Below are 24,120 nucleotides of genomic sequence, written 5' to 3'. Positions count from 1 at the left end.
AGCCACCTTTAAAATAAGCAATTCTGCAAAAGGCTACCTTTAGATAATATGCTAATGTGATCTAGATTACAAGACAGGCCAAAGGCAACGTATTGGGATTGCCAAAGCAATATATGAAACCAAACGAAATGGAGATCTCATTTTAAAAACCTGGTACAATCAACATAAACAGCATATTATTACCATTGGCTGGACGGGAGAATATATTATCTCCTACATACATGTATCTAAATCTTGTGTATCTTGGTTACTTTACATGCCACAGTGACATCATTGGTCCAGTACTGGAATACCAATTGCCATGTCGGATCCCATTCTTTCCAGGCTTGACTACCCTAAAATTGCCTATACGAGCCGCTAAATGCCATATAGGATATTTAACTTAACAGCGATACGAAAGCTCCGGTCCTAGAGGGCTGATCTGCGTACCGGTTTTTATCTCCAACCAACTACCTTTAGTTCTCTGACATCACTACAAACTACGCTACTTCACGCCTGTACTTCAGCCCATCAAATTTTTTAGGATACAATTGCAGTTTTCGACTGTTGCTGGTGCGTATCATGTCAGATTAAAACATGAATGAGCTAACTAAATAATTAAGATCAGGAGTAGCCGCAAAACCCTGGAACGGATTAGATCTTCTTGTGCACTCCCGACTTCGAGCATTTCGATTCATCAGAGGCTGACTGTGACGACAAGGGGCGGGTTTAAAAACTTCCTTTGCTCCCACCCATCGATTTGATGTCTTTTTCTACGGAGTGTTGGCTTGGACTGAGGCGTAAACCAAACGGCTTCAAAATGTTTAATTTCGGACCAAAAATATTTTTGCTTTTTCTGCTCGCTTTTCCGATCACTCTTGTTTCCATAGGTAAGGCATATGGCGTTTCTGTTGTCTACGTTAGATTGCGCCAGATTTGAAAACTTTACTGCCGACGATAGTGTTCATTTTAAACACAGACGTGGCACTTTTATTTCATTTTCAGTCAGAATGTAGCCAGTTCTTCCTAGTTATTCCAACACTGGTTAGCCTACTTTATAGTTAACTCTGAGCTCTGCGCTTGAGTTTCATTAATGAAAGTAAATCTTGGTTAGATTGCATTGGCTGTTCTTTAAATGTTTTAGTTCCACTGTTTAAAAACAAGTGTTCATAAAGTCAGTTTTGGCTTTATAAACATTTACTTTATTGACAGATTTCCTTAATATCTGGCTAGTTGCACGCTGTTTTTGTTTTACACGCGTCTCGAATTTCCTTAAAACGTTTACTTCCAGACAGATGTTCAGTGGTCAGCTCCGCTGAACCGTCGCTGTTGTAAAATAAAATCCCTTTATTCAATAAGAAAATGATGCTAATACCTTGCCATACTCTCACATTTCTATGGAGAAATATTTGCCGATTTTCTGTTGAAAAAATAAATAAAGACGTTGCCATTGCATGTAGCTATGCAATAACCTAGCCACATCTGTTTTGTCCTGTTTGCACGTTCTTGCAGGCTGCTAAGCTAGCATTGGTGACGTGTCCTAAAAAGTCTGACTGCGCTCTCCGTTATGCTGCGACGTATACATTGTTACGGATAACGCTACTGTGGACCCTTGTCCTGATATGTGATGTAATCGTGAAATGCGCCGATGATATACCTTTGCTGCCACAACGGCACACGAATGAATTTGAGCTTAACCTCATGCCGTTTTCACACTTTCCCTACAGCATGCATTAGTGGTTTAGAAAATTTCAAAACATTGAGTTGTGCTGAGTTTATGCAAAAAAACAAAAACAAAAAAAACATGGGATTTTTGGCTTTAGCAATGAATGATACTGTATGTTATGAGAGATGTATGCTTTTGTAAACCGCTGGTTGTATCTTGATATTTTATGACTGGTCTGGATTTCTTTCATTTGTTATAAGTAAAGGTATGATTGTGAGTTAAGAAGTTTGAATATTTCTCCAATGAAAAAAATAATAATATCCAAATGGGCTGTAATACTCAGATCCTAATGGAGTAACTGGCTGGATGTGTACATACTTGAGGAGTAAATGTTAGGTGTTAATTAATAAACAAAGTTAGTCTGCCTGAAAAGTGATGACCCTCTGACCCTTTGTCCTGCTTCAGGTGGGGTTAAAGCTGAGAGTGACCCCTCAGAAGACCAAGGTCCGGATTCCGTAGTTGAGGAAGAGGATGAGGACGAAGATGAGGTTCTGGTTGAGGAGGCCCAAGTTTCTGAATCGGTAGGTGATGGCAACAGACAGAAAAGCAGTAACGCTTGATGATGTTGCCCCAAGAATGCCAAGCTGCAATTCAGCCCAGTTTGATTTAAGTAGTGCAGGCTGTTGGTAGTCAGTTAGCTATGTGTTATTAGCCCATTTGTTTTGTGCTAATCTCAATGCGGTGAGACTATGTGTGACCTTGAGTTTCTCTCTGCAGGACACGGACGAAGATCTAGATGAAGACTCTACAGGAACCGATGTGACTTCTCACCCTGATGCAGACACCACCATTGTATTCGTTACTGGGGAAGGTGCGTTTAGAATGCTGTTTTCCAAGTGTCTGTGTAGTGGAGCATACAGCATCCTGTTGTAGCTCAACCACAAGTTCTATCTCAGGAGTTGTGGTCAGTTTGACTGCAATGCTATAGAATTCAGTAATGGTTATTTAAAATCACTATATTCTCACCAATTTTCCTGCCAGAGTTTCCAGCCAATGAAATTGTGAAGTTCCTGGTTGGTTTCACCAACAAGGGGAGTCAAGACTTCACTGTCCAATCACTGGAGGCCTCATTCCGTTACCCACAGGACTACCAGTTCTACATTCAGAATGTGAGTCACACCATTGTTTACCACATATGGAATCACCACAGTGTTATTTGCCCAAGATGTTGAGTGTAAATGTGTTGGTGTTGATGTGCTAAGTGTAATTGTATAGGAGTTATGCTGAGTGTAATTGTGTTGGTGTTGAGTGGAAATGCATGCCATTTTTTCCTGTAAATGTGTTTGAGTGCTGTGCTGTAAACGTGTTGGGATGTTAAATTGAGTGTAAGCGTGTCGATATTGGTTTGTTTTTGTTCGGCTGAGTGTAAATGCACGGAGTTATCTTGACTGTAGTTGCATTGGGGTGCAATTGCTATGGGGTGTTGCTATGTTGAGTGTAACTGTAGTGGGGTGTTGTTATGTTGGGTGTAATTGCTATGGGGCACCTCCCCCTCTTCGCACCTGCACTTCCAGAACACGTCTCCTGTCTGTTCTGGCCCCACGATGGTGGAATGACCTCCCCGTGGAGGTCAGAACAGCTGAGACACTGACCCATTTCAAACGACGACTGAAGACTCACCTCTTCAGGCCGCACCTCTCCCCATCCCTCCCTACCTCCCTGTAATCTCTTAAATGACTGTAAGCTTAGGGTTGTAACTAGGTAGCTGTTTCGTAGGTGACTTAGTTAATGCACCTGTCTTGTATTTTTTCCATGGACTGCGTTGTTGCTGTTCTCGTTGTGTTAGTGTTAATCAGTTTAACCTTCAGGGTCCAAGTTGAACTATGCGGTTGTTCCCTGCACTTGGACCGGTACTTCTCTCTAGGGTTTTCGTCATACTTGTTCCTGGTTATGGTTATACACTTTGTTGTACGTCGCTCTGGATAAGAGCGTCTGCCAAGTGCCTGTAATGTAATGTAATGCTGAGTGTAATTGCTGTGGGGTGTTGTTATGTTGAGTGTGACTGTAGTGGGGTGTTATGCTGAGTGTTGTTGCCATGGGGTGTTGCTATGTTGAGTGTAATTACTACGGGGTGTTATGTTGCGTGTAACTGTAGTGGGGTGTTGCTATGTTGAGTGTAACTGTACTGGGGTTTCTGTAGTTCACAGCCCTGCCCCTCAGCACTGTAGTCCAGCCCCAGAGACAGGCGTCGTTTGAGTACTCCTTCATCCCAGCTCAGCAAATGGCCGGCCGCCCCTTTGGACTCGTCATCCTGCTCAACTACCTGGACAGTGAGGTGAGCTGTGATGAGATGGGCTGTCACGTGTGGTGTTGTGTGATGTTATGTAAAGCTTGATTCTTATGCAACAATCTTCCCTGTGCTCAAAAAAACTGTTCCATACACTGTAATTGTGCAGCCCAAATTCAAGCCGTATGCTAGAATTGTGGGCCCAGTCAGTTGTGCTGTATGGGTGTGCTCTATTACACAGGATAATAAATGTAGTTACTGATACTGTAAAAAGACATAATGATTTAGTCACTGGTATGGTTACACAGGGTAAAGATTCAGTCGCTGATGCAGTTACACTGGGTAATGATTCAGTCACTGATAGTTAGACTGATACGGGCACACAGGTAATGATTCAGTCACTGATACAGTTACAGTGGGTAATGATTCAGTCACTGATACAGTTACACAGGGTAATGATTCAGTCACTGATACAGTTACAGTGGGTAATGATTCAGTTACTGATACAGTTACAGTGGGTAATGATTCAGTCACTGATACAGTTACACAGGGTAATGATTCAGTCACTGATACAGTTACAGTGGGTAATGATTCAGTCACTGATATGGTTACACAGGGTAATGATTCAGTCACTGATACAGTTACAATGGGTAATGATTCAGTCACTGATACAGTTACAGTGGGTAATGATTCAGTCACTGATATGGTTACACAGGGTAATGATTCAGTCACTGAAGCTGTGTGTGCTGCACTGTGCTCTTGCAGGGTAACGGTTTCCAGAGCGCCATATACAACCAGACAGTCACCATCATCGAGCTGGACGAGGGGCTGGATGGTGAAACGTAAGGAACCTCCTCCTCCTGTGGTCTGAAATCCACACACTTACAGCTTGGGTTGATGTTTGCCACAGTTTAGCTTTTCATGGCCTGTATTGGAGTTTTGGATTTTTGCTTTCATGATTCCATAGAGTCTATTAACCCCCCCCCCCCCAAAATGTTTTTATATTGCAATATTTAGAATTGTAGAGAAAGCATTCATGTGATGAGGGAGTATGAATAAAGCCCCTGTGTTATGAGTAAGTATTCTGTTGTGGTGTTCTGCAGGATGTTCATGTATGTCTTCCTCTCTGGGCTGGTGGCTCTGCTGCTCTTTGGAATTTACCAGGTGTTGGAGGCTCGAACGGTATGGATCTGAACAAGCATTTCATTGTATGATGATGATAATTTTTTTTATTACTTTGGGTCTGGAGTGATGAAATTACATTACAGGCGTTTAGCAGGCGCTCTTATCCAGACTGACTTACACAGCTTTTTACATAGTATTTACATCGCATCCATTTAGGCCTGTGTCTTCATTGGAGAAATTGAACGCTACCAACCAAGAAAAGCACAAGATGATTCCCTGATTTTTAGTGCTGAGCCTGTTGGTAACAGTACATTGCTGTTTGAACTTGCATCTACAAGGCTAGAGGCTGAAATCTCTTCAGATATGTAGTCTGGTGTAGATAAACATGTAAATGATGGCCTGTGTTCTTGTGTGGTGCAGAGGAAGAGACTACCTGTGAAAGTAGAGACAGGTACAGGTGGTCTGAACGACGTGGACATCAGCTGGATTCCCCAGGAGACCCTCAATGTCATGAGTGAGTGCAGTTCCTCTTTGTGCCACCAGGTGCTGGTGCTGGTGCTGTCTTGTAAAAGGGACCCTGGTCTCCGTGGGATTCACTGTATAAATGAAAGATTTGATTGGCTATTTAGTGGGATTCCCTGCATAAATAAAGGATCTGATTGGTTATTTCTCCCGCCTCTCTCTCGCAGACAAAGCCTCCCCAAAAGCCTCTCCCCGGAAGCGCACCAAGAGAGCCGCGGGCACGGACCAGTAACCTGGCCCGGCCGTGAGGCCCACCCCCACTCCAGCCCCTCCCCCTCCACCCAATTCTGCCCAATGGGCACGTCCGCCCGCCACAGAACTCTCGAGACACGCCCCTGCCCTGAACACGCAAGGCTCCAGAACAGTGGCGGTCGCGGCGCATGCCAATCCGCCTGTTCTGCTCGCATCCTGATGGAGTGTACCGCCACTACCTGCCGGACCCTAACTGATATGGTTTTAACACAGATGTTGGGCCTTAATTTTTTAAAAGTTTGGAACAGATTAATGAAACATTGGCTTGCTTAAAGCCTGGTTTGAATCACTTTATTGCTGTAATGTGGTGTGTCCCATTCAAAGAAAGATGTGTAATTTTTTAATGTGTGCGTTTTATTGCCTATCCAAAGGCTGTTGTCGCAGCTGTTTCAGTTGAAATGTGATTGAGTTTATTTTAGCAGGTTTGTAATGTAAAAATTGCAACAAACCAGGGGGATCTGTTTTTAGTTTTCTTATTTTGTATTGATCTGATTTTCACATCTGTAAATTATGAGGATGCTTCCCATCACAGATATCAGGGATCCGTTGATCCTTGCCCCAAATCAATTATCTGCTCTGACTGTGGGCAAAAAAACAGTTTTTGAAACTCAATTTGGAACAGAATTAGTGAGCTATCAGAAACACCATCTCCAAAAGCAGCTTTTATCTCTCTCTCTCTCTGCACACAGAAGGAAGCTCGGTCATGTTGACAGAGGGCATTGGGCCCTGGGTACCTCGGAGGCGGGTGGTTTGTGGTTATTGTGGCAGTATTATGTGTTGCTTCACTCCGAGCCATTCCACGTACAATTTGAACACTAACTAATGAATATGTGGCGCGGGTTCGCATCAGCTGAGATGCTTCGCAATTCGGTGCCAGTTATCACAACCTTTTAAGGAGCGCTACTGTGGTACAGTCGGTCCTTAAAAGATGACAATCTGGGGGGAAACTGCTGATGGGCTTGTCTGTGAATTGGTATTTGGCTGATTGCATTTGACTGCTTGATTGGAGACCGGTGTTTTGATAATGTACAGTGAGTCAATGCATGCTGTTAATAAAGACTGCCAAGCTTGGTAGAACCTGGGGACTAACGGAATGTTGCGTTATGATTCATTTATACAAATACATTTCCCAAATTTTGTGGGTAATCCTGTAAATGCATACCACGGTAGAATAACAAGATCTCTAGCTCTGTTGGTCTCCGCAAACAAATTTATTGCAAAACAGAAGAGTTATCCATAATATATTACAAATAAATACAATATATTTAATCCATAAATCAATTATTCATAGATATGTGAAGCGTCATCTTCATTCAGTGTTCATTTATGCCGTATTTTCCGCGTCTGGTAACGCCCATATCCTTCAGTCGGTCTTTCCAGCTGTTGTGCTACAGCATCTCCGCTAGGTGGAGAAACAATCCACATTCCTTTCATATTTCCGTTATGCTTGCCATGAAATACAGAACAGCATTGGTCAGCTGTTTCCAGCGACACAACGCAATACGCCACCCTGCACAGAATTACCGTTTGTCCAGGTGATCCAGTTGTTAAATATGAAATACCAGATTAATACCTGATCATTTCAACCCAGTCAGGTTTTTGGATCGGAGTGCTATCAAGTATTTTGCAGTAAATACAATTACTGTATTAATTGCCCGCGTCAATGGGCCAAAATTACATTTATGTTGGCATCTTTAAGGGAAATTTTAGAATTTCAAACACACAAACAAACCACAAACTTTTTTGTTACAAAATGTGTTGAAAGTAACACAGTAGTAGTATGTCTCTGTACATGCGCGTGTGTATACACACAAAATGCGAATAAATATTGGTTTTTGTTTTATAAAAAAACATCATCACAGTTCATTTAGCAGTCAGTTTGAAATACAAAAATTTCCTTAGAGATTCCTAATTAAGTTCTAGTTTTGCCAGCTGACACAGGCAATTCATTAATACATTAATAGTCATTAACAGGTAGTCTAATTACCGTAAACTAATTAGAAGTATTTGCACTCAAAATGAAAACAGACTTTGAAACCTCACTGGGTTTTAATTACCAGGTGTTATCAAGTATTTCATATTTAACAACTAGATTACCCGAACAAATAGGCCTAATATTCATCTCCTGGAATGTTATTTACTGTGGTTGAAAGTACAAAACGGAAAATGACATGACAAAATGCGTTGATTGAGAATTTGGAATAATTATTAAGCGATACAACAAAGTATCTGTTCCTTCCCTGAAAAGATGTTTTTTTTTTTTACTTCGAACATAACCGTGGCGTAGCCTACTTGGCAAAGCCTGACGGGACGGAGGGTGTAGAAGGTGATACGTTGGATGTAAAAATTGAAGAACCTTGATCTGTGCCATTTGAAATTGTGTTTTTCTGTCGCATTTCTGAACCAAAATGGTGGGATTCTGTGAAGGAAGCAATCCCATCTCTGCAGTGTTTGTTCTGGCGTGGTGATGCAATGAATTATTAAAATCTCCAAGGGATCAATTTCAGGCTGCAACAGGGAAGCTCGGGAGCGAAAATCACGAGTCGCTCCATCTTTAGATCCCCATCGCTATGGGGTGGGGTGGGGGTGGGTCTACTCTAGGTGCAGGCTCTCAATCGCGGAAAAAACTGTATTCAAATAACAAAGAAATTAAAAGCCAAGAAAATAATCACGAACATAATTTAAACCATTTTATACCGATGAAAAATCCCATACAGTCAATTCTTTATCCCTCGTTTAATGAATTCACTCATTCACTGCTACAGTTGTTTTAAATGTAGCCCTGAAATACTTTTTATTCTGAATGACGCGCATGTAATCATTGACTCCAACTTGATAATCTTTCAAAATGTACACACAGATGATGTAATTCTTGCCAAAAAAAGGAGAGAGAGAGAGCGATAGATAGAGAGAGAGAGAGAGAGAGAGGGAGAGAGAGAGAGAGAGAGAGAGAGAGCCTATGGCATTGCAACAAATCACAGCACTGTGAGACAATCATTAAATTATGAGATGCATGCAGATAAACCCGGCATCGCAGCCAGATTTTGAGGTTGAAAAGCGAGTTAAAAGGAAGATATAAGCGTTATAGCGAGTATTACTGAACACTAACACTTATTCAGCCGCCAACGTATTTTGACGTTTGTCTTCGTTATTGTATTGTATCTGACGTGGCAATTTAGTCTGCATGCCAAACAAAATCAAACGTTTGGGATCTGCGTGAAATCAAATCGATAAATTTGCATTTTTGTAAACAACTGAAGGATGACACAAACGTGTTGCTGGTGAGGTAATGCTGGAAGGTGTGGAAAGAGAGCGAATGCGCACTGAAAGAAAAGTGTTGCATGAAAGTGCGCCAAAATAGGGACCAGATGGGCCGGGAGATGTGGAAAACGGAGCTAATTTACGGATAATTTAGGAACATTTGTTGAAGATTTCTTTCAACCACGTTGCTGTAATCTGAAGGGTTGTTCTATCTGCCGACTCTTAGGCGGGCTAAGTGTATTCGGATAACGTTAATGCGAAAATAGGAACGGTTCGTCTAAATTCCTTGAGATGGAGCCCTGCACCCCGCGCTGGGTTTAAGTTGAAAGGATATGGGACACACGACGACAGGGACTCCAAAATTAAAGGCGATTGCTGCACTAGGTAAGACGTGCATTTCTTGTGCATTTATTATCAACATACTTACATTCACTGATTATTGTCTTCTGGATATGGACGAGCTAATGAAATAAATTGCCTAGGCGTCTGCAGTTGAAACGACAGTTCACACGCAGAAAACAGCACACATAAATAATCTTAATTAGTGGAAGGGTATTCATTGTTTATGCTGTTACAGTGGGTTCAGGTGGAGGGTTTTCATGAGTGAATGGCACGCAATGCCTGTACTACCACTCACAGCCAATAATGCACACATTATCAAATTCACCATCGATTGTATATCCGACATTTCTAAAGGTCCTTTCAGGACTCTCCCCTTGGACACTGTGCTGACAACGGGGAGCTTGACCGCGTGCCCACAGGACGGCTCCATCTGAATTATTGAAAAGTCGAGTCAGTTTATAGCACCATTTCCACTCATCTAGCTGGCCCAAGAACCACGCTTGCCCCATATATTATAATATATATAATGTACGCGAATTTTACTTGTATGCAATAAGATTAAATGAATGGAAACCGATCATTTCGTATTTTAATAAAATCATGCTCGTGTAGCGTTAATGAATGTGAATTCAGGGAATACAATTAGCCTATAAATTAAATTTATATTTTGTTCAATGAGAATCTGAAAATAAAATGCAGGCGGCACATTAAAATTGTACGAGAGGCGGCAAGTTCTGAAACAAAGAGTACAAATGGAATTTAATTTTGCATTTGATTTTAAAATAGAAAAATGCGTATGTGAATAAACGGGTTAAAATCGATTTTATCCTAATTCAATCAGAAACTATGCGCATGAGTTATGTGTCCAAGGGGGTCTTTGAGGGTCGTGTCATTTGAGGGAAGCTTAGGTGCGCCACATGTGCCCATTTTTGATTGGTTGTGTTGCGTCTATTTTTATATTGAATGAAAATACATGCAAGAGTGCAAATTGATATTTTGCACTACGGCATTAGGCCATTGGGAAACAACGGAATCTAGCCTATTTGAGTAAGACCTTATGCAAGGCCTTACTGTATGTGTCCCTCAGTGAAACAGATGTCATTAAGCATAGCTAAAGAGTTTACTGATAAATATTCGATGAGGATACTACTTACAGTTGATTTTTGTGAGTTTTACTTATTTCTTTAAATTTTTCTTGAATTAATCTTAGAACTATGTTTCCATTTGCTCCACTAGGAACTAACGACTCGCCCTGCTGAGAAATATTCCTTACTAGCCTACAGGCACTATTTCTACCACTACTAATACTAATATCACAAGGATGAGAACAATTATACTACTACTAGGCTACTACTGCATGCTACAACAACAACAACAACAACAACAACTACTACTGCTACCAATATTACTACTAACCTACTACAGCAACAATAATAATAATAATAATAATAATAATAATAATAATAATAATAATAATAATAATAATAGTCTGTTAGTATGAATATGATTATGTGTATGCTTATGATGATGATACTTCTTTTCTTGTTCTTTGTGTCCTTGTTTTTGTTGTTGTTGTTGTTGTTGTTCTTCTTCTTCTTATTATTATTATTATTAATATTATTGAAGTACTGGTTTGTATATTATATCAAATAAATAGGACATTTGAAGACGGCACTCGAATCTTGGCGTCCACGTTTAAATACATCACACCATTTTTCAAAAATTCTTCAAATGCAAAGACAGCAGGTTACAGTACGGTATGTTGGGTGAGGTGTTAACATTTATTCCTTTTAAGCACAATTCGCTCCTTCTCATACATGTTGGTTTCTTCTATCGAGGTTGTGGTCACAGTTGTGGTGTATGCAGTTCTCAGCTAGATTTGAAATATACTTAATAATTTATATACCATTTGCAGTGTCTGTAGGCTACACTACAAAACAACATGACTATTGACTATTTTCTAGTGATTTTTCGCACAGATCGCAAATTCCGAACAATGGATCTTGAAGACACACCTTGCTTTACGAAACGTTGAACTAATTAAGTAGGCCTATTCTTATTTTTTCCGTGTAAAAGAGATGTGCATCGTCAGATATGATTTCGTTGAGTTGCCTTTGCGGAGGTCAGCATGCTCTCGCTGCGATACAACTCGCTCAAAGCGCTCCTCAGCAGCCGGTCGAGGTCTCAATTAGGATGGCCCAGATGTGTGTTCTCTCTCCAGGAAAATGGAGGCGGGGGGCTTATCGCACGCTCCAATATTCTGTTGATATTTCTTGTGTCTCTGTGTTCTTCTCACTGCCTTCCTTCCATCACCACGTGACTGTTCTCTGTCAAAATTAGACATTATTGACTTGGCCACATCTGGTCCACCGCAACCTCCACGGGTTTTCATCCGAATATGGTCAACTGCAATTACACTCGTGTCTTGGAAACACTTACAGATATAATAATATATAATTATTTAACAGTTGATATGCCATGGGACAAAAATAGATTTTGTAATTAGGCTAGGTGCTCGCTTACCTGTACATCTTAAACCGTGTAACACACTGCATTATTTTAAATACATTTTACTTACACGTATCTTTACTGTTATACTAACATATTTATTTATTTATTTATTTATTTATATTCAATTAAATAATTTACTGTGAGGTAAATAAAATATACATTATTTGACAATGAAATCACACTCATGTAGTTTTAAAGGTCTTTACAAGAATATAGTATAATATATACTAATATAATATATAATAATGTAGTATTTTATCAATAAAATTTATTTTGATAGAACTGACAACTGATAAATTACTTTTTTGGATTCAGCAATCCTGTTTATTTCAATAACGCATTATCTCAAAATCATTTTTAACATTTAACATTTATAATAGGACAGAGCTCATAGTCTTTTTCTACACTGCAGCAGTCTAACCCAAGACAGGTGCATTTTATTTATACAAATGCAAAAGAAAAGGTCATGATTATACGGCCTGACATTTTAATCTATTCATTTCTTCAACCGAATACAACTAAGGGAGCAATCCAACCCAGGTTGCCCGACTGTTTCGTGCTTTGAGCGAATCGAACCCTTTAAACCGCCGCCGTTCACTGTGTTACGAGGGATTGGTGGAGATGCTTGAGAAAAAAAATTGTCAGGACATTAAAAAAAAAGACTCCTAGTAAATTGGCCTGTGACAATTGATTGAGTTGCAAATTGGCTGGGATTGGGCCAGGCGACGCAGGTACACGCGGAGCGCTCCGTCTCTCTCCCCGGGGAGGAGCGAGGTCACATGGGGCTGGTACCAGCTGGTGTAGAACAGGCTTCATTAAACCCCGGAGGGCTCGAGGCTGACAGCTGAGCCGCGAACAGCCAGCCGTTAATTCACACCCAGGAACGAGGCCCTTCATCCTCCACGTAATCCACAAGTCAGGAATAACCCTCTTCTCTGTCACTGGACGCACTGAAATTACTATGGCAAACCAAATAACATCCTACGGCAGGGAAAGCGGCTAAGAAATACGAAAAAATAACTTAAATTTTCTACGGAATGTGACAGGCGTGGGGTAAAAAACTGAGTCTGTCCCAGAGAAAGGAAGTGACATTAGAGCCATACATCACGCTCCCATCAATCATCTTTATTTGCAATCAGTCCATTAATCTGGGCTGCATATCATCATAATCCCCCAAATTGAAAGCTTGTTACCATATTGAATACTTCTTTCAGTACCATATTGTTCCTTCTCACTGCTACCTGTTTACATTACAGTAAACAGGGAGCAATTGAAAATGATTGTTTCAAAAGGCTCGTGAAATCTTTTGGTTGAAGAGATTATTCATACTTCGTTAAAACTCACTGTCAGGGATGCTGCCACACACTGAGAAACTGAGTCATCCTTGCATAAAGCCATATTAAAAATGTGTAATGATAATGATAATGGCCATGACAACCATTTTACGAATGAGTCATTTCTTTGTTCTTTCTTTTTGCAAAATATGCAGACCATTCTTCTATCTGATTTCTGCATATTACAGAGAATTTAATATTTTTGCTAATAACTATGAAACGTGTACTAGCACTGGCATGAAATAAACAAAAAATTAAAATAAATAAATTCATTAATTTCATAACAAAATGAACATCACCCATCAAGCAAAGCTTGAGTCAAAAGTTTAGCCTCACCTGTCTTTATCCAAAGAAGGGTACAAATGTCCGTTACACCACATTTATTTTGTGCCAAACATTAACTTTTTTGCAGCTATATCAGTAGCATGGAAGCTAATGAGGCTTGGGCGGGTGGCAACCAAATAAAAATACAGTGTATCATATGAATACTGTTTCCTCCCTTCTGTCTGAGATTAGGTGGTGGTGTTTCTGTGGTAAACTGGTGTTTGTAGTCCAAAGCATGATGGGAAATTCCATGTATTATACAGTGTTAGACAGCAGGAGAATGGCAAATCCTTAGAGAGTTGAGCAGAAGCAGACATCTTTATGCTGTATAAATTACCATATACAAACACAGCTTTTCACTGCTCCCTTCTAGCTAAGTAGCTAGCATGGCCCTGTTCACACATCATCCGAGAACAGCATAGATAATAAGCAAACCTTCTGCTCCCGGAGGTGAGCACTGGATCAGCAAGCAATCAGCATTAGTCCCTGCAAACTGTTTGTTTCTCTGAAAAGGATAAAACAAAATCATACCAGAAGTACTCGTCACAACACGGTCTTTTCAAACACGAACAGCAAAAGCACATTCTTCGTCCATCAGAAACCAGCAAGGAATCTCACACATTTGCACAGTGATTTTTCTTCTCGCTCGTTTAGAAACTAACGTGATGTGTGTGGGAGGAAGCTGCAGCAGACATGTCCAGCACTGCATATGCTTATGTTCCAGTGGAACGTCCTGTGCAAATACTTTTTTTTTTTAACTGAATTTAAAATGTTCATGAAGCCACAAGATTAAGATGAATACTTGTATACCAAATATATAAACAGAAAAATAACTAAATTTCCTTTCAATCTAAAGTATGTTGTTTCTAAACGCAAGCAGCGCAGGTCTGATACGGCCCGTTTATTCTGTATGGCTGTTCACTTCAAGTTCACTTTTGACTGACAGGCCACAGTCAAAATCATGACCACACTACCGATTGGTTAAAATGTAAATGGCATGATATGGCATTATGTGATGACCGGGGTCTCCAAATCACTAATAACGAATCCTCCTGCAGTGGGCAAAATAAACACTTTGCTAATTGTCAGATATAAAAACAAAAAAAAAAAAACATTTAAGGTTAATATTAAGGTTTACTTTATTGTCTCCAAAGGGAGAACATTGTCTTGGATCAGAGAGATCCTACTGCATAAAAGAAAAACAAGACATCTCACATTTCACATTTACGTATCATTTAATATCTTAATTTTCCTCCTTTGGTTGCTTATGTATGACTATAATAATTATTATTCTGATCACACGGTGTTTAAGCAGTGAAAATCATTCTCACCATCTTGGGCTGTACCAGAATGGTGCACAGGCTGTTAAAGCTAAGGGCTAAACTGTATCGTTAAAAAAAAATCCATGAATAAATAAATAAATAAATAAATAAATATAATTTTTTGAGCAAACTGTTCCTGATCTGTATCTGTGCAGTATTGCTGATTGGCTTTAACTCAACACCACAGACTTACTTCAGTTACCCCAAACAGGATTTGCTGGTGATGAAAGAGATGCTTTTGTGATAAAAACAAAGCAGGTAATAATCCGGATATCTATAATTCAATGTGAAAGAATGGTAGCTGGATATTTGCAAGAAATATCACGCCATTGCTTGTAGCTTCATAACTGCAGTGCCCATTGGGCCTGCAGCTGGGTCATTATAAAATGATAAAGCTACTTGCTGTAATGAGCATTTTGGATGACAGTAGGCTGTGTGGTTGATAGGGAGCTGCATGGTGAAGCAGAGTGGTGGGTGGTAAGTTATATGACTGATGAAGAGTTATGTACTTAATGGATGCAGAAAAGGCTGCACTTTGTTTGTAATCTGCTGAATCCAGACTGCTCTCAGCCACAGAACATTACATTGCATGCATTTAGCAGATGCTCTTGTCCAGAGTGACTTACAATAGAGGAGATACGTAAGTGCATTCACCCAAATAATATGAGCATTACCTAGCTACAGTAACAACATTAGCATTGCTAGCATTACTAGCTAACAACATTAGCATTACTAGCATTACTAGCTGACAACATTAGCATTACTAGCATTACCAGCTAACAACATTAGCATTACTAGCTAACAATATTCTCAGACCAGCACGTAAAGAAGCGACACCACAGAAGCACAAGAGCAAGTTATCTACGCTCACAGCTGTTGTAGGTGTTCTTTTGCAGTAACTAGTAGGCAACATAGGATGTGATGGTGTACCAGGGAGAGCAGACCATGGCAATCACTGACCTTAAAAATCCATACGTCATGTCAAGACACACGTCACGTTTATGGGCGCATGTGGACTTTAGGCCTGGTTCAGGACCGCGTCTGTGAGTTTGACCGTTCGGCCGCGCAGCCCAATCAGTGATTTTTGCTTAGGACTGTGGCGCCACGCTGCCAGACAAAAGTAAGAAAGATAAAAGGGGTGTCTTCTCTTTAAACTGAGAAGAACCCTTTGTTCCCTCCCTCCAGCTGTGGGGAAGAGCTGACCTACATTTCTGAGGGAAAGCTAGTGGGAGCGCCTGTGTCAGCATTTACAGCAAACAGGCAAACAGAGAAACTCATACGGGTGCCACTCCTGCAGCCTCCACATTTTCACTGGGGAAGCGGAAAGCTCACCTAAACCTAAAGGCTTCTGGGAAGGTTAAAGACACTTATGGCTTCCTCTCTGATTCTTCACTAAATGATTACTATTGCACTGGTACATGTACCTGCTGCGGCCATTGTGGTTTTTGATGTAGAAAACCCTGAAAGTACTTCATATATATAAAACATGTCATGCCAACTCTGAGCTTAACAGATGGCACATCCAATAATCACAATGACAGCACAATGATCATCATTTTCTGCCCTCTCACTTAGCGCAATTAGTTATTGTAACATTACATCCATCCATCCATAATCTATACCTGCTTATCCTGGGCAGGGTCGCGGGGGGTGCTGGAGCCTATCCCAGCATGCATTGGGCGAGAGGCAGGAATACACCCGGGACAGACCCCCAATCTATTGCAGAGTAACATTACATTAAGAAGCCAAACTGTCATTGTAATTGTGTTGTAAGTTCAACTTAATTTCTAAGAAGAAAATAAATACGTGTGCAATAATATATAACCCTTGATCAAGCACCACAAACAGTATCTCTGCTACAATTCCCTTTACCTAACCTAAAGCTTGAATCTCACACATTATGCAGTAATGTGCATTAACATGTTATAACATATTAGTTAATTTGCCCAAATGCTTGCTTGCAGACCTTATTAATTCATATATGTTATAGATGTTGCATTGTTTGTCAATAAAAACGACAATTATCTAGTCGAATTGTGGTTTTTATTGTTTCAACTTATCATTACTAAAATGAAGACTGACTGTGCCATGTGTTTCAGTGTTCCTGCTCTCCTGTGCTGTGTCCTGTGTTTCAGTGTCCCTGCTCTGCTGTGCTGACTGTGTTTCAGTTTTACTGCTCTCCTGTGCTGATTGTGCCCTGTGTTTCAGTGTTCCTACTATCCTATGCTGTGTCCTGTGTTTCAGTGTCCCTGCTCTGCTGTGCTGACTGTGTTTCAGTTTTACTGCTCGCCTGTGCTGACTGTGCCCTGTGTTTCAGTGTCCCTGCTCTGCTGTGCTGACTGTGTTTCACAGCATTCCTGCTCTCCTGTGCTGACTGTGCCCTGTGTTTCAGTGTTCCAGCTCTCCTGTGCTGACTGTGCCCTGAGTTTCACAGTGTTCCAGCTCTCCTGTGCTGACTGTGCCCTGAGTTTCACAGTGTTCCAGCTCTCCTGTGCTGACTGTAGCCTGTGTTTCACAGTGTTCCAGCTCTCCTGTGCTGACTGTAGCCTGTGTTTCAGTGTTCCAGCTCTCCTGTGCTGACTGTGTTTCAGTGTTCCTGCTCTCCTGTGCTGACTGTAGCCTGTGTTTCAGTGTTCCAGCTCTCCTGTGCTGAATGTAGCCTGTGTTTCAGTGTTCCTGCTCTCCTGTGCTGACTGTAGCCTGTGTTTCACAGTGTTCCAGCGCTCCTGTGCTGACTGTAGCCTGTGTTTCACAGTGTTCCAGCTCTCCTGTGCTGACTGTGCCTGTGTTTCACAGTGTTCCTTCTCTCCTGTGCTGACTGCAGCCCTGTGTTTCACAGTGTTCCTGCTCTCCTGTGCTGACTGTGCCCTGTGTTTCAGTTTTCCTGCTCTCCTGTGCTGACTGTAGCCGGTGTTTCAGTGTTCCAGCTCTCCTGTGCTGACTGTAGCCTGTGTTTCAGTGTTCCTGCTCTCCTGTGCTGACTGTGCCTGTGTTTCACAGTGTTCCAGCTCTCCTGTGCTGACTGTGCCTGTGTTTCACAGTGTTCCAGCTCTCCTGTGCTGACTGTGCCCTGTGTTTCAGTGTTCCTGGTCGTCGCCGGCGTTTCAGCAGAGGTGAAATGTGGGAGCATTTATAAAGGCTTCTCCGACTGCGTGCTGGAGCTGGGAGAGGGCATGGCGAACTACCAGGAGGAGGAGGACAGTGAGAACGGAGTACAGGTGGTGTGCAGGTGAGAGCAGCAGCGCAGTGTGTGTGTGTGTGTGTGTGTGTGTGTGCTGACTAAGCGTCTGGCTTATCTGACTGTCCACCCTGAGAATAGTTAATAAATAAAAGCTAATAAATACATCCAAATACATTTAGGAAACAAATGACAACTGGAAGTATTTCTGAATAGATCATTAATTCCCAATGGAAAGTATTACCTTATGTATCTTCTACCCCCCCCCCCCACAAGATGAAACCCAGCACATTGAAACTTATATCTTCTGTTCAGGCTTCTGGGGTATTTTTGTGTGTGTGTTTGTGTGTGTGTGTGTGTGTGTGTGCACATGCATGTGTGTATGTGTGTGCTCGTGCGTGTGTGTGTGTGTGTGCATGGGGAGGGTGGGCATGCATTTATGTGTGGAAAATGTCACCCCACTCACCCAAGGCGATGAATTGAGTGATGGCCTGGGTATTTAAAGTGTGATTAAACTGTACGGGGGACAATACTAAGTCAGGGGTAAACTGAAGGACAGGAAGAGGGAGAGAGGGGAGGAGGGGGGAGGCGAGAGAGGTAGAGAGAGAGAGAGAGAGAGAGAGAAAGGCAGGCTGCAGCTGTAATCTTAGAGGGGACTGGAGACGAGACCGTGTAGGGCCTGAATAATTGATGAGTTTACTGCGGCACTAAATGAAATTCAGAGGGCATCACGAGTGTTTGTGTTTTTTCCCTCCGTTATTGTGTGTTTTCCGGTGCCGGCATATTTCCCCAGAGTGCGTCTCGCACCCTGAATGAAATTAGGAACGCGCGGAGGGGCCCCGAGCGGGAGGGGCCCGAGCAGGACAGGGGGACGGGCTTATCGCTGGACAAGTAGCACACGTAACGCTGCTCACTTGCAGCATCACTAATACAATTACTATTTTATGAGACACTGGGACTGGGTGAAGGTGGATGAATGTGAAATAGCAGAGGCAACTATTGCCTTTGAGGACAAATACATGAGAACATACGAAGGAAAAGACCATAAACGTATACAGACTTAAATACAAATTTCACGACTGGCCAATTGGCAAAAAGCTAAGGTGGGTTACTAAGGGAAATTTGGCCAAAACACAATAAGCCAAACTGAGATGTGAAATGTGCTTTGCTTTCTCCATCACAGGATCTAGAAAATTCTGTACCCACAGCACTGACACGCTAACATGTTGTTCTGCCTGCAGCCACTGGGAGGCGTTCCACTCCTGCGCTACCAACGCGCTGTCGGAGTGTCAGGAGGACGTGAGTCGCATTTGGGAGAGGTTGAAGGAGGACTCCAAGAAGATCCGCTTCCAGGGGAGCCTGTTTGACCTGTGCGCCCCCAGCGCGGCTCCCAGCCTTCACCCACAAACCCGCACTCTGCCCCTGCTGCTGCTGCTGCTGCTGCTACTGCTGGGCTCCCCCGTCTGGCTCCCCCTGTAGGTTCCCTTCTGCCACTGCACGCCCCAAAACTCCCCATATGGCCTGTTCGAGTGGATCTCCAGAAACTCTCCAGAGTCTTTGGAACAAACCATTGAGACAAGGGGAGAGGGGCGCGTGGAGTAGGGTAGGGTAGGCTTTTAAGGACAGGTCAAGCAGAAATGGATAAAGGAAAGGAGCAGTTTACGTATTTTTCAATTGTTCGGATGCCATGGATTTGATAAGTGTTTCAGTTCCCTACCAATAAGAGCAGCTACACGACATGACAATCAAACCTCTCTCCAGCGACACCCCCCACCCCCACTCCCACCCCCGGCCGCCATTCTTTCTCCTGCTCCGCCCCCTAAGGCTGGAGCTCAACAGCTGCTATCAAGAAACCAAAAACTTTAGAACAGGCTTTGGGATTTGGGTTCTACTTAAAGGAAGTTTCAGTTGTCTTGTTAGAGCAGGTAAAATGCAGGTAATACACAAGTCTGACTATCATTCCAAGCTTTGAGCACCTTAAACACATCTTTGAGCTCATCTTAAAATGGTTCTACACCAAAAGGACAGGAACAATGCGTCAAATGATCTTTTGGTGTGACGGCCCTTTCTTGCTCAAGGTACTGAACTATAAGGCTGTGAATGAAGGATCAACGTCTTAGTTTTATTCCTCTTCTTATACTCGAACACACCTGCATCCATTATTACCATGCTAATTCTGCAGTCATCAAAAGCCTGTGTCCGATCTAGTACCAGAGTGCTTTGTCCATAATGTTTTAGTTTAACTGTGTTGTTACCATTGGCTTTGTTTAATCTAAAAGCCAAACTTAATGAAAATGGTTGGGCGACAAGCAAGGAGACGTAACTACTGCGTGAAGTGTAAGGACACAGTGCTTTATGTTCAGACAGAATGCTGTAGTCTCACGATATTGACGTAGTTACCCACTATGCTTTGCTTCAGTCCATTCTAGCACTTCCTGTTGGTCACCACATCCTGAAAGCACAGCTGTCACATGTGAGTTCGCGTAGAAGCGTAGATGCAGCCTTTTTTGCGAAAAATTGTGAAACATCCCCTGTAAACTCAGTTCTGTTTAGCCGTAGACAATCAGGGATTCTACCCAAAAATAAGCCAAACATGCAAGATTTGAGCAAGATTTAGAGAAACACGCCATTCGGACTGGAAGCCATGCTCTTCGACAGCTAATTGCTCACTGGTCTGACTTTCCTCTCAAACCAGGTTACCGTTACACACAACGCTCAAGCAATACAAGCGCATTGCAGGTATCATAGAGACTGACTACAGTATAATACTGTTGTGTAAATGAGCCATGTGAAATATTAGGGGCTGTGTGTGTGACATCTACAAAGTATAAGATGCATACCCTTGTGCATTGGAATGCACAGCCAGAGTTAATTCCATTTTCTGATGGAAGTTAAAAAAAAGGTTACGTAGTGAGTGTTGATAAAATTATAAAATTATAAATTATAAAAAAGATGAACTAGATAGTGACACCATGAGTGGAAGAGACATACTGGAGGTTAGGTTCTGTGTATGGAGGTTGGACTGACATCTCTTTGGGTTCCATTTGAAAAACTTCAGTTATTTTCTATATATATTTTAAAAAAGGAATTGCTCCAATATAATTGAATAGCACACTATAAAGCTCTGTGAGCTTGTAATGGGTTTTAAAGTGCTGGTAATTAGGATTATCCCTAAATGACCAGACAGAGGACATCACTGTAATCCTACGGAGACCAAAACGACATCTGCATAGTATGTAAGTGTGTGAGTTAAACGGCTATTCTTAATGAACGTAGTAGTTATGAGGGCCCTAGCCTAGCCATAGGGGATAAAGTAAGTGCAAATACAGTATGAGAACATATTAGCATGGGATACATCGCAGGTGACCTTATCACTACTGTTTTAATCTAATTAGATATAGCCGTTAGATTATATTACTTAGGAATGAGCGGAGTATTTCGATAAGATTAGCCTTATCAGAGAACTCACTGGCATACATTATACATCACTGTTTCATTTAATAAGGCTAGTTACGGTAAGAAAAACAGATCACTGAATAACAGCAATAAATTAGTGACTGTAGTGCAATATAACTATATATTATATGTCTGATTACATGTTTATTTGTTTGATTATTTACTGATTTGTTCATTTTTGGTGTGGAGCTAATAGGCTTCATAATAAAAATGTTCCCGTCTTTACAGATACCCACAACAGAGAATGAAAAACAGTCCTTTTTCCTGTGGAAAAAACAGATAAAACTACAACAATGTGTGTGACATTCTGCATTTCCCCCAGGGAACAAAATCAAAGAAATGTGTTCCACAGCACAATAAGACAGCACAAGTACATCTTTTAACATAAAACGAATGAAAAAAAGTACATTGGCAGAAGAACATCTAACTTTGCCCAGGTATGACTCTGTAAAGTGAACAGCAATCGTATGTCCTGGGTAAACTTTTAACTCTTTCATTTTCTCTCAAAATCTTTTTCACTCCTGCTGAACGAAAGATAAATATGTGAGTTCTGTTTCTAATGAATAGTGCAAATTTCATTTTTTATTTTTGACTAATCACCTGACCCAAGTGGCTACATTAAAGGAAGGATAGTATTTTGTTCATTCAAGCTACGTATATCTTGTTGAGTACTTACATCTGAGATATCAAACATCGTCCTCAGTGCTTGTTTCAGAATTGCCAAATGTTATTTCTGGCACATTCCACTTATTGTATTTTTAAAGAAAGCATATTCTACTATGTCCTTAGTTCCCATAGCACAGGTTCTTTGGTCAGCTATCTACTGTGTTACACAAGTTATTGTCATGTTAAATGTATAATTGCATTTGACAGAGAGAGAGAGAGAGAGAGAGAGAGAGGGGGGGGGAGGGAGTGCACTTGAGATATCTGTTTATCATCAAAGTGAGCAAGTGAAACAAACAACCAAGGTCCATGTTCATTCAAACATTAGCAATGTGTACTTTGAGTAATGCATTTAAAGTAGTGTTATACCCCCCCCCCCCACTGCTTCCCCCCATCCTTGACATACTGTACTTCCTAATGCCAGTGACCACTAAACTCATAATACTGTGTTTTTAAAAGAAGAACACCTGCCAAAATATATTATTTACATTTGCGAGTGGATTATACCCGAGCCTAAGGAAGCTGTTTTTTGCATAAGAAAATACTGGTCAGTGCTGAAGTAAATGCCATCATGACCAACCATGAAAGCACAGAGGGGAAGGAGCAGAGAGAGGAGTAGCTCAGTTAAATATGGAATTTGCCCAAAAGGTGTCTCCCAAGGGCACAGGAAGCTGTACGGTGACGGTGCATTGTGGGTAATAGGTGGCCCAGTATCAGTGTCATATGCTTGTTTTCTCCAGGCAGCTACATCTGGGATGTATTAAGGACTGTTTGCCCCCTGTTAAAAGCATGTCACCCTCTGATGGAGACCTTGGCTGAAAGGGCCAGTGTCTGCCGCCCTGTGTGGTGAGCAGGAAGTGTGCGTCTCTGTATGTGCACGACCCGGAAGCAGTTCTTTCCTCGGCAGCGGAAGCCAAATAACGATGCCAAGAAGCCTAGTCTTCCCCCCCTCCCTCCCGTCACGGAATGCCAAGAAGTTGTATGGTTCTTTTCTTCTCTTTCCTCTGGATATTGTAACTCTTATTCTGATTGGTTCGTGGCGACGTGTGCTCCGTTTTGATTCGTTAATGGGGTCCATTTGTTCCTTTATTGTGGAGTTCTGCATGGTTTTTGTCTTGAGAAGTCTTTAGACGCGTAGCGGTCTCTGCTGGCAGCCTGTCCTGTTTTCGGCTCTGCGCCCCTGTTTTTGGCTTCCCGGACCCTCAGCCATGACCCCAACCCCCAGCGGCCCCCTTTCCTGTGGCTCAGCCAGTATGCTAGTAGGGCATGATGGGTAATCCCACAGTCCAAGACAGGCAGTAGAGGCAAAGCAAACAAGGGCACTGCCTTTCCCAAAGCTCAGTCTCTAAGCTTGGTGTTTTGCTCTCTCTGGTTAGGGATGCACAGAGTTCTGTTGCAGCCCTGCTGGGCAGCCAGAACAGGGGCTTCGATAACAAGACAGGACAGGCTGCCACTCTGCATAAAAAATAAATACATTTTGGGTATTAATTCAAAGTATGGAAGAAAATAGCTATGTCAAGAGTGCTTTTTGAAGAAACGCTACTGAATGTCAAATAAGATATGCTGTATGTAGTCTTAAAAAAAACACACCAACATCTAAAAAATACATCTTATTTATAAAATAAAACCGTGCACTGAAGTTTGTTCTGTAAGTTTTTTGTGCGTTTGTGTCTGGCTGCAACTGTGACTGAACACATGCTGCGATCAAAATCACAAAATGTGGCTTTAGTTCTGAATTCGTTTAGAAATCAGGGGATTTGCCAAAGCAGAAGGTGGAATATGTTAAGTGGACAAATCTCAGAAGAGTAAAATAATCTTCAAGAATGAGCACTAATACAGCTTGTTATTTAATGAGAGAACTAGTTCTTGGCCAAGACAGACTGTCACCCAAGAACTAA

The 24,120-nt window shown here is 41.7% G+C and overlaps 2 protein-coding genes across 2 annotated transcripts; both read left to right on the top strand.

Annotated features, from left to right (window-relative positions):
- The first annotated feature begins 713 nt into the window (after positions 1–713).
- On the top strand, positions 714–6,921 carry LOC118211935 (translocon-associated protein subunit alpha-like). The gene is made up of 9 exons (XM_035389525.1): positions 714–869; positions 2,111–2,226; positions 2,423–2,516; positions 2,687–2,814; positions 3,846–3,980; positions 4,698–4,774; positions 5,036–5,114; positions 5,478–5,571; positions 5,747–6,921. The coding sequence occupies exons 1-9, from the start codon at positions 743–745 to the stop codon at positions 5,809–5,811; spliced, it is 915 nt and encodes a 304-aa protein (XP_035245416.1). The 5' UTR covers positions 714–742; the 3' UTR covers positions 5,812–6,921.
- A 1,848-nt stretch (positions 6,922–8,769) lies between these two features.
- Positions 8,770–23,861, top strand: LOC118210766 (neuritin-like). Its single transcript, XM_035387179.1, has 3 exons — positions 8,770–9,476; positions 18,007–18,154; positions 19,345–23,861. The coding sequence occupies exons 1-3, from the start codon at positions 9,425–9,427 to the stop codon at positions 19,580–19,582; spliced, it is 438 nt and encodes a 145-aa protein (XP_035243070.1). The 5' UTR covers positions 8,770–9,424; the 3' UTR covers positions 19,583–23,861.
- The last annotated feature ends 259 nt before the right edge of the window (positions 23,862–24,120 follow it).

This window comes from Anguilla anguilla, chromosome 13 (assembly GCF_013347855.1).
Source record: "Anguilla anguilla isolate fAngAng1 chromosome 13, fAngAng1.pri, whole genome shotgun sequence".
NCBI lineage: Eukaryota > Metazoa > Chordata > Actinopteri > Anguilliformes > Anguillidae > Anguilla > Anguilla anguilla.
Note: the sequence above shows the minus strand (reverse complement) of the source record. Positions and strands in the feature narration are given on the sequence as shown.

Excerpts from the sequence above, each read along its gene's own strand:
- LOC118211935 (XM_035389525.1), top strand. The coding sequence starts at position 743 with ATGTCTTTTTCTACGGAGTGTTGGCTTGGACTGAGGCGTAAACCAAAC. Across the intron at positions 2,517-2,686 it reads TGTATTCGTTACTGGGGAAG|AGTTTCCAGCCAATGAAATT; the intron begins GTGCGTTTAGAA and ends TTTTCCTGCCAG. Across the intron at positions 2,815-3,845 it reads ACCAGTTCTACATTCAGAAT|TTCACAGCCCTGCCCCTCAG; the intron begins GTGAGTCACACC and ends GGGTTTCTGTAG.
- LOC118210766 (XM_035387179.1), top strand. The coding sequence starts at position 9,425 with ATGGGACACACGACGACAGGGACTCCAAAATTAAAGGCGATTGCTGCA. Across the intron at positions 9,477-18,006 it reads AAAGGCGATTGCTGCACTAG|TGTTCCTGGTCGTCGCCGGC; the intron begins GTAAGACGTGCA and ends CCTGTGTTTCAG. Across the intron at positions 18,155-19,344 it reads GGAGTACAGGTGGTGTGCAG|CCACTGGGAGGCGTTCCACT; the intron begins GTGAGAGCAGCA and ends TTCTGCCTGCAG.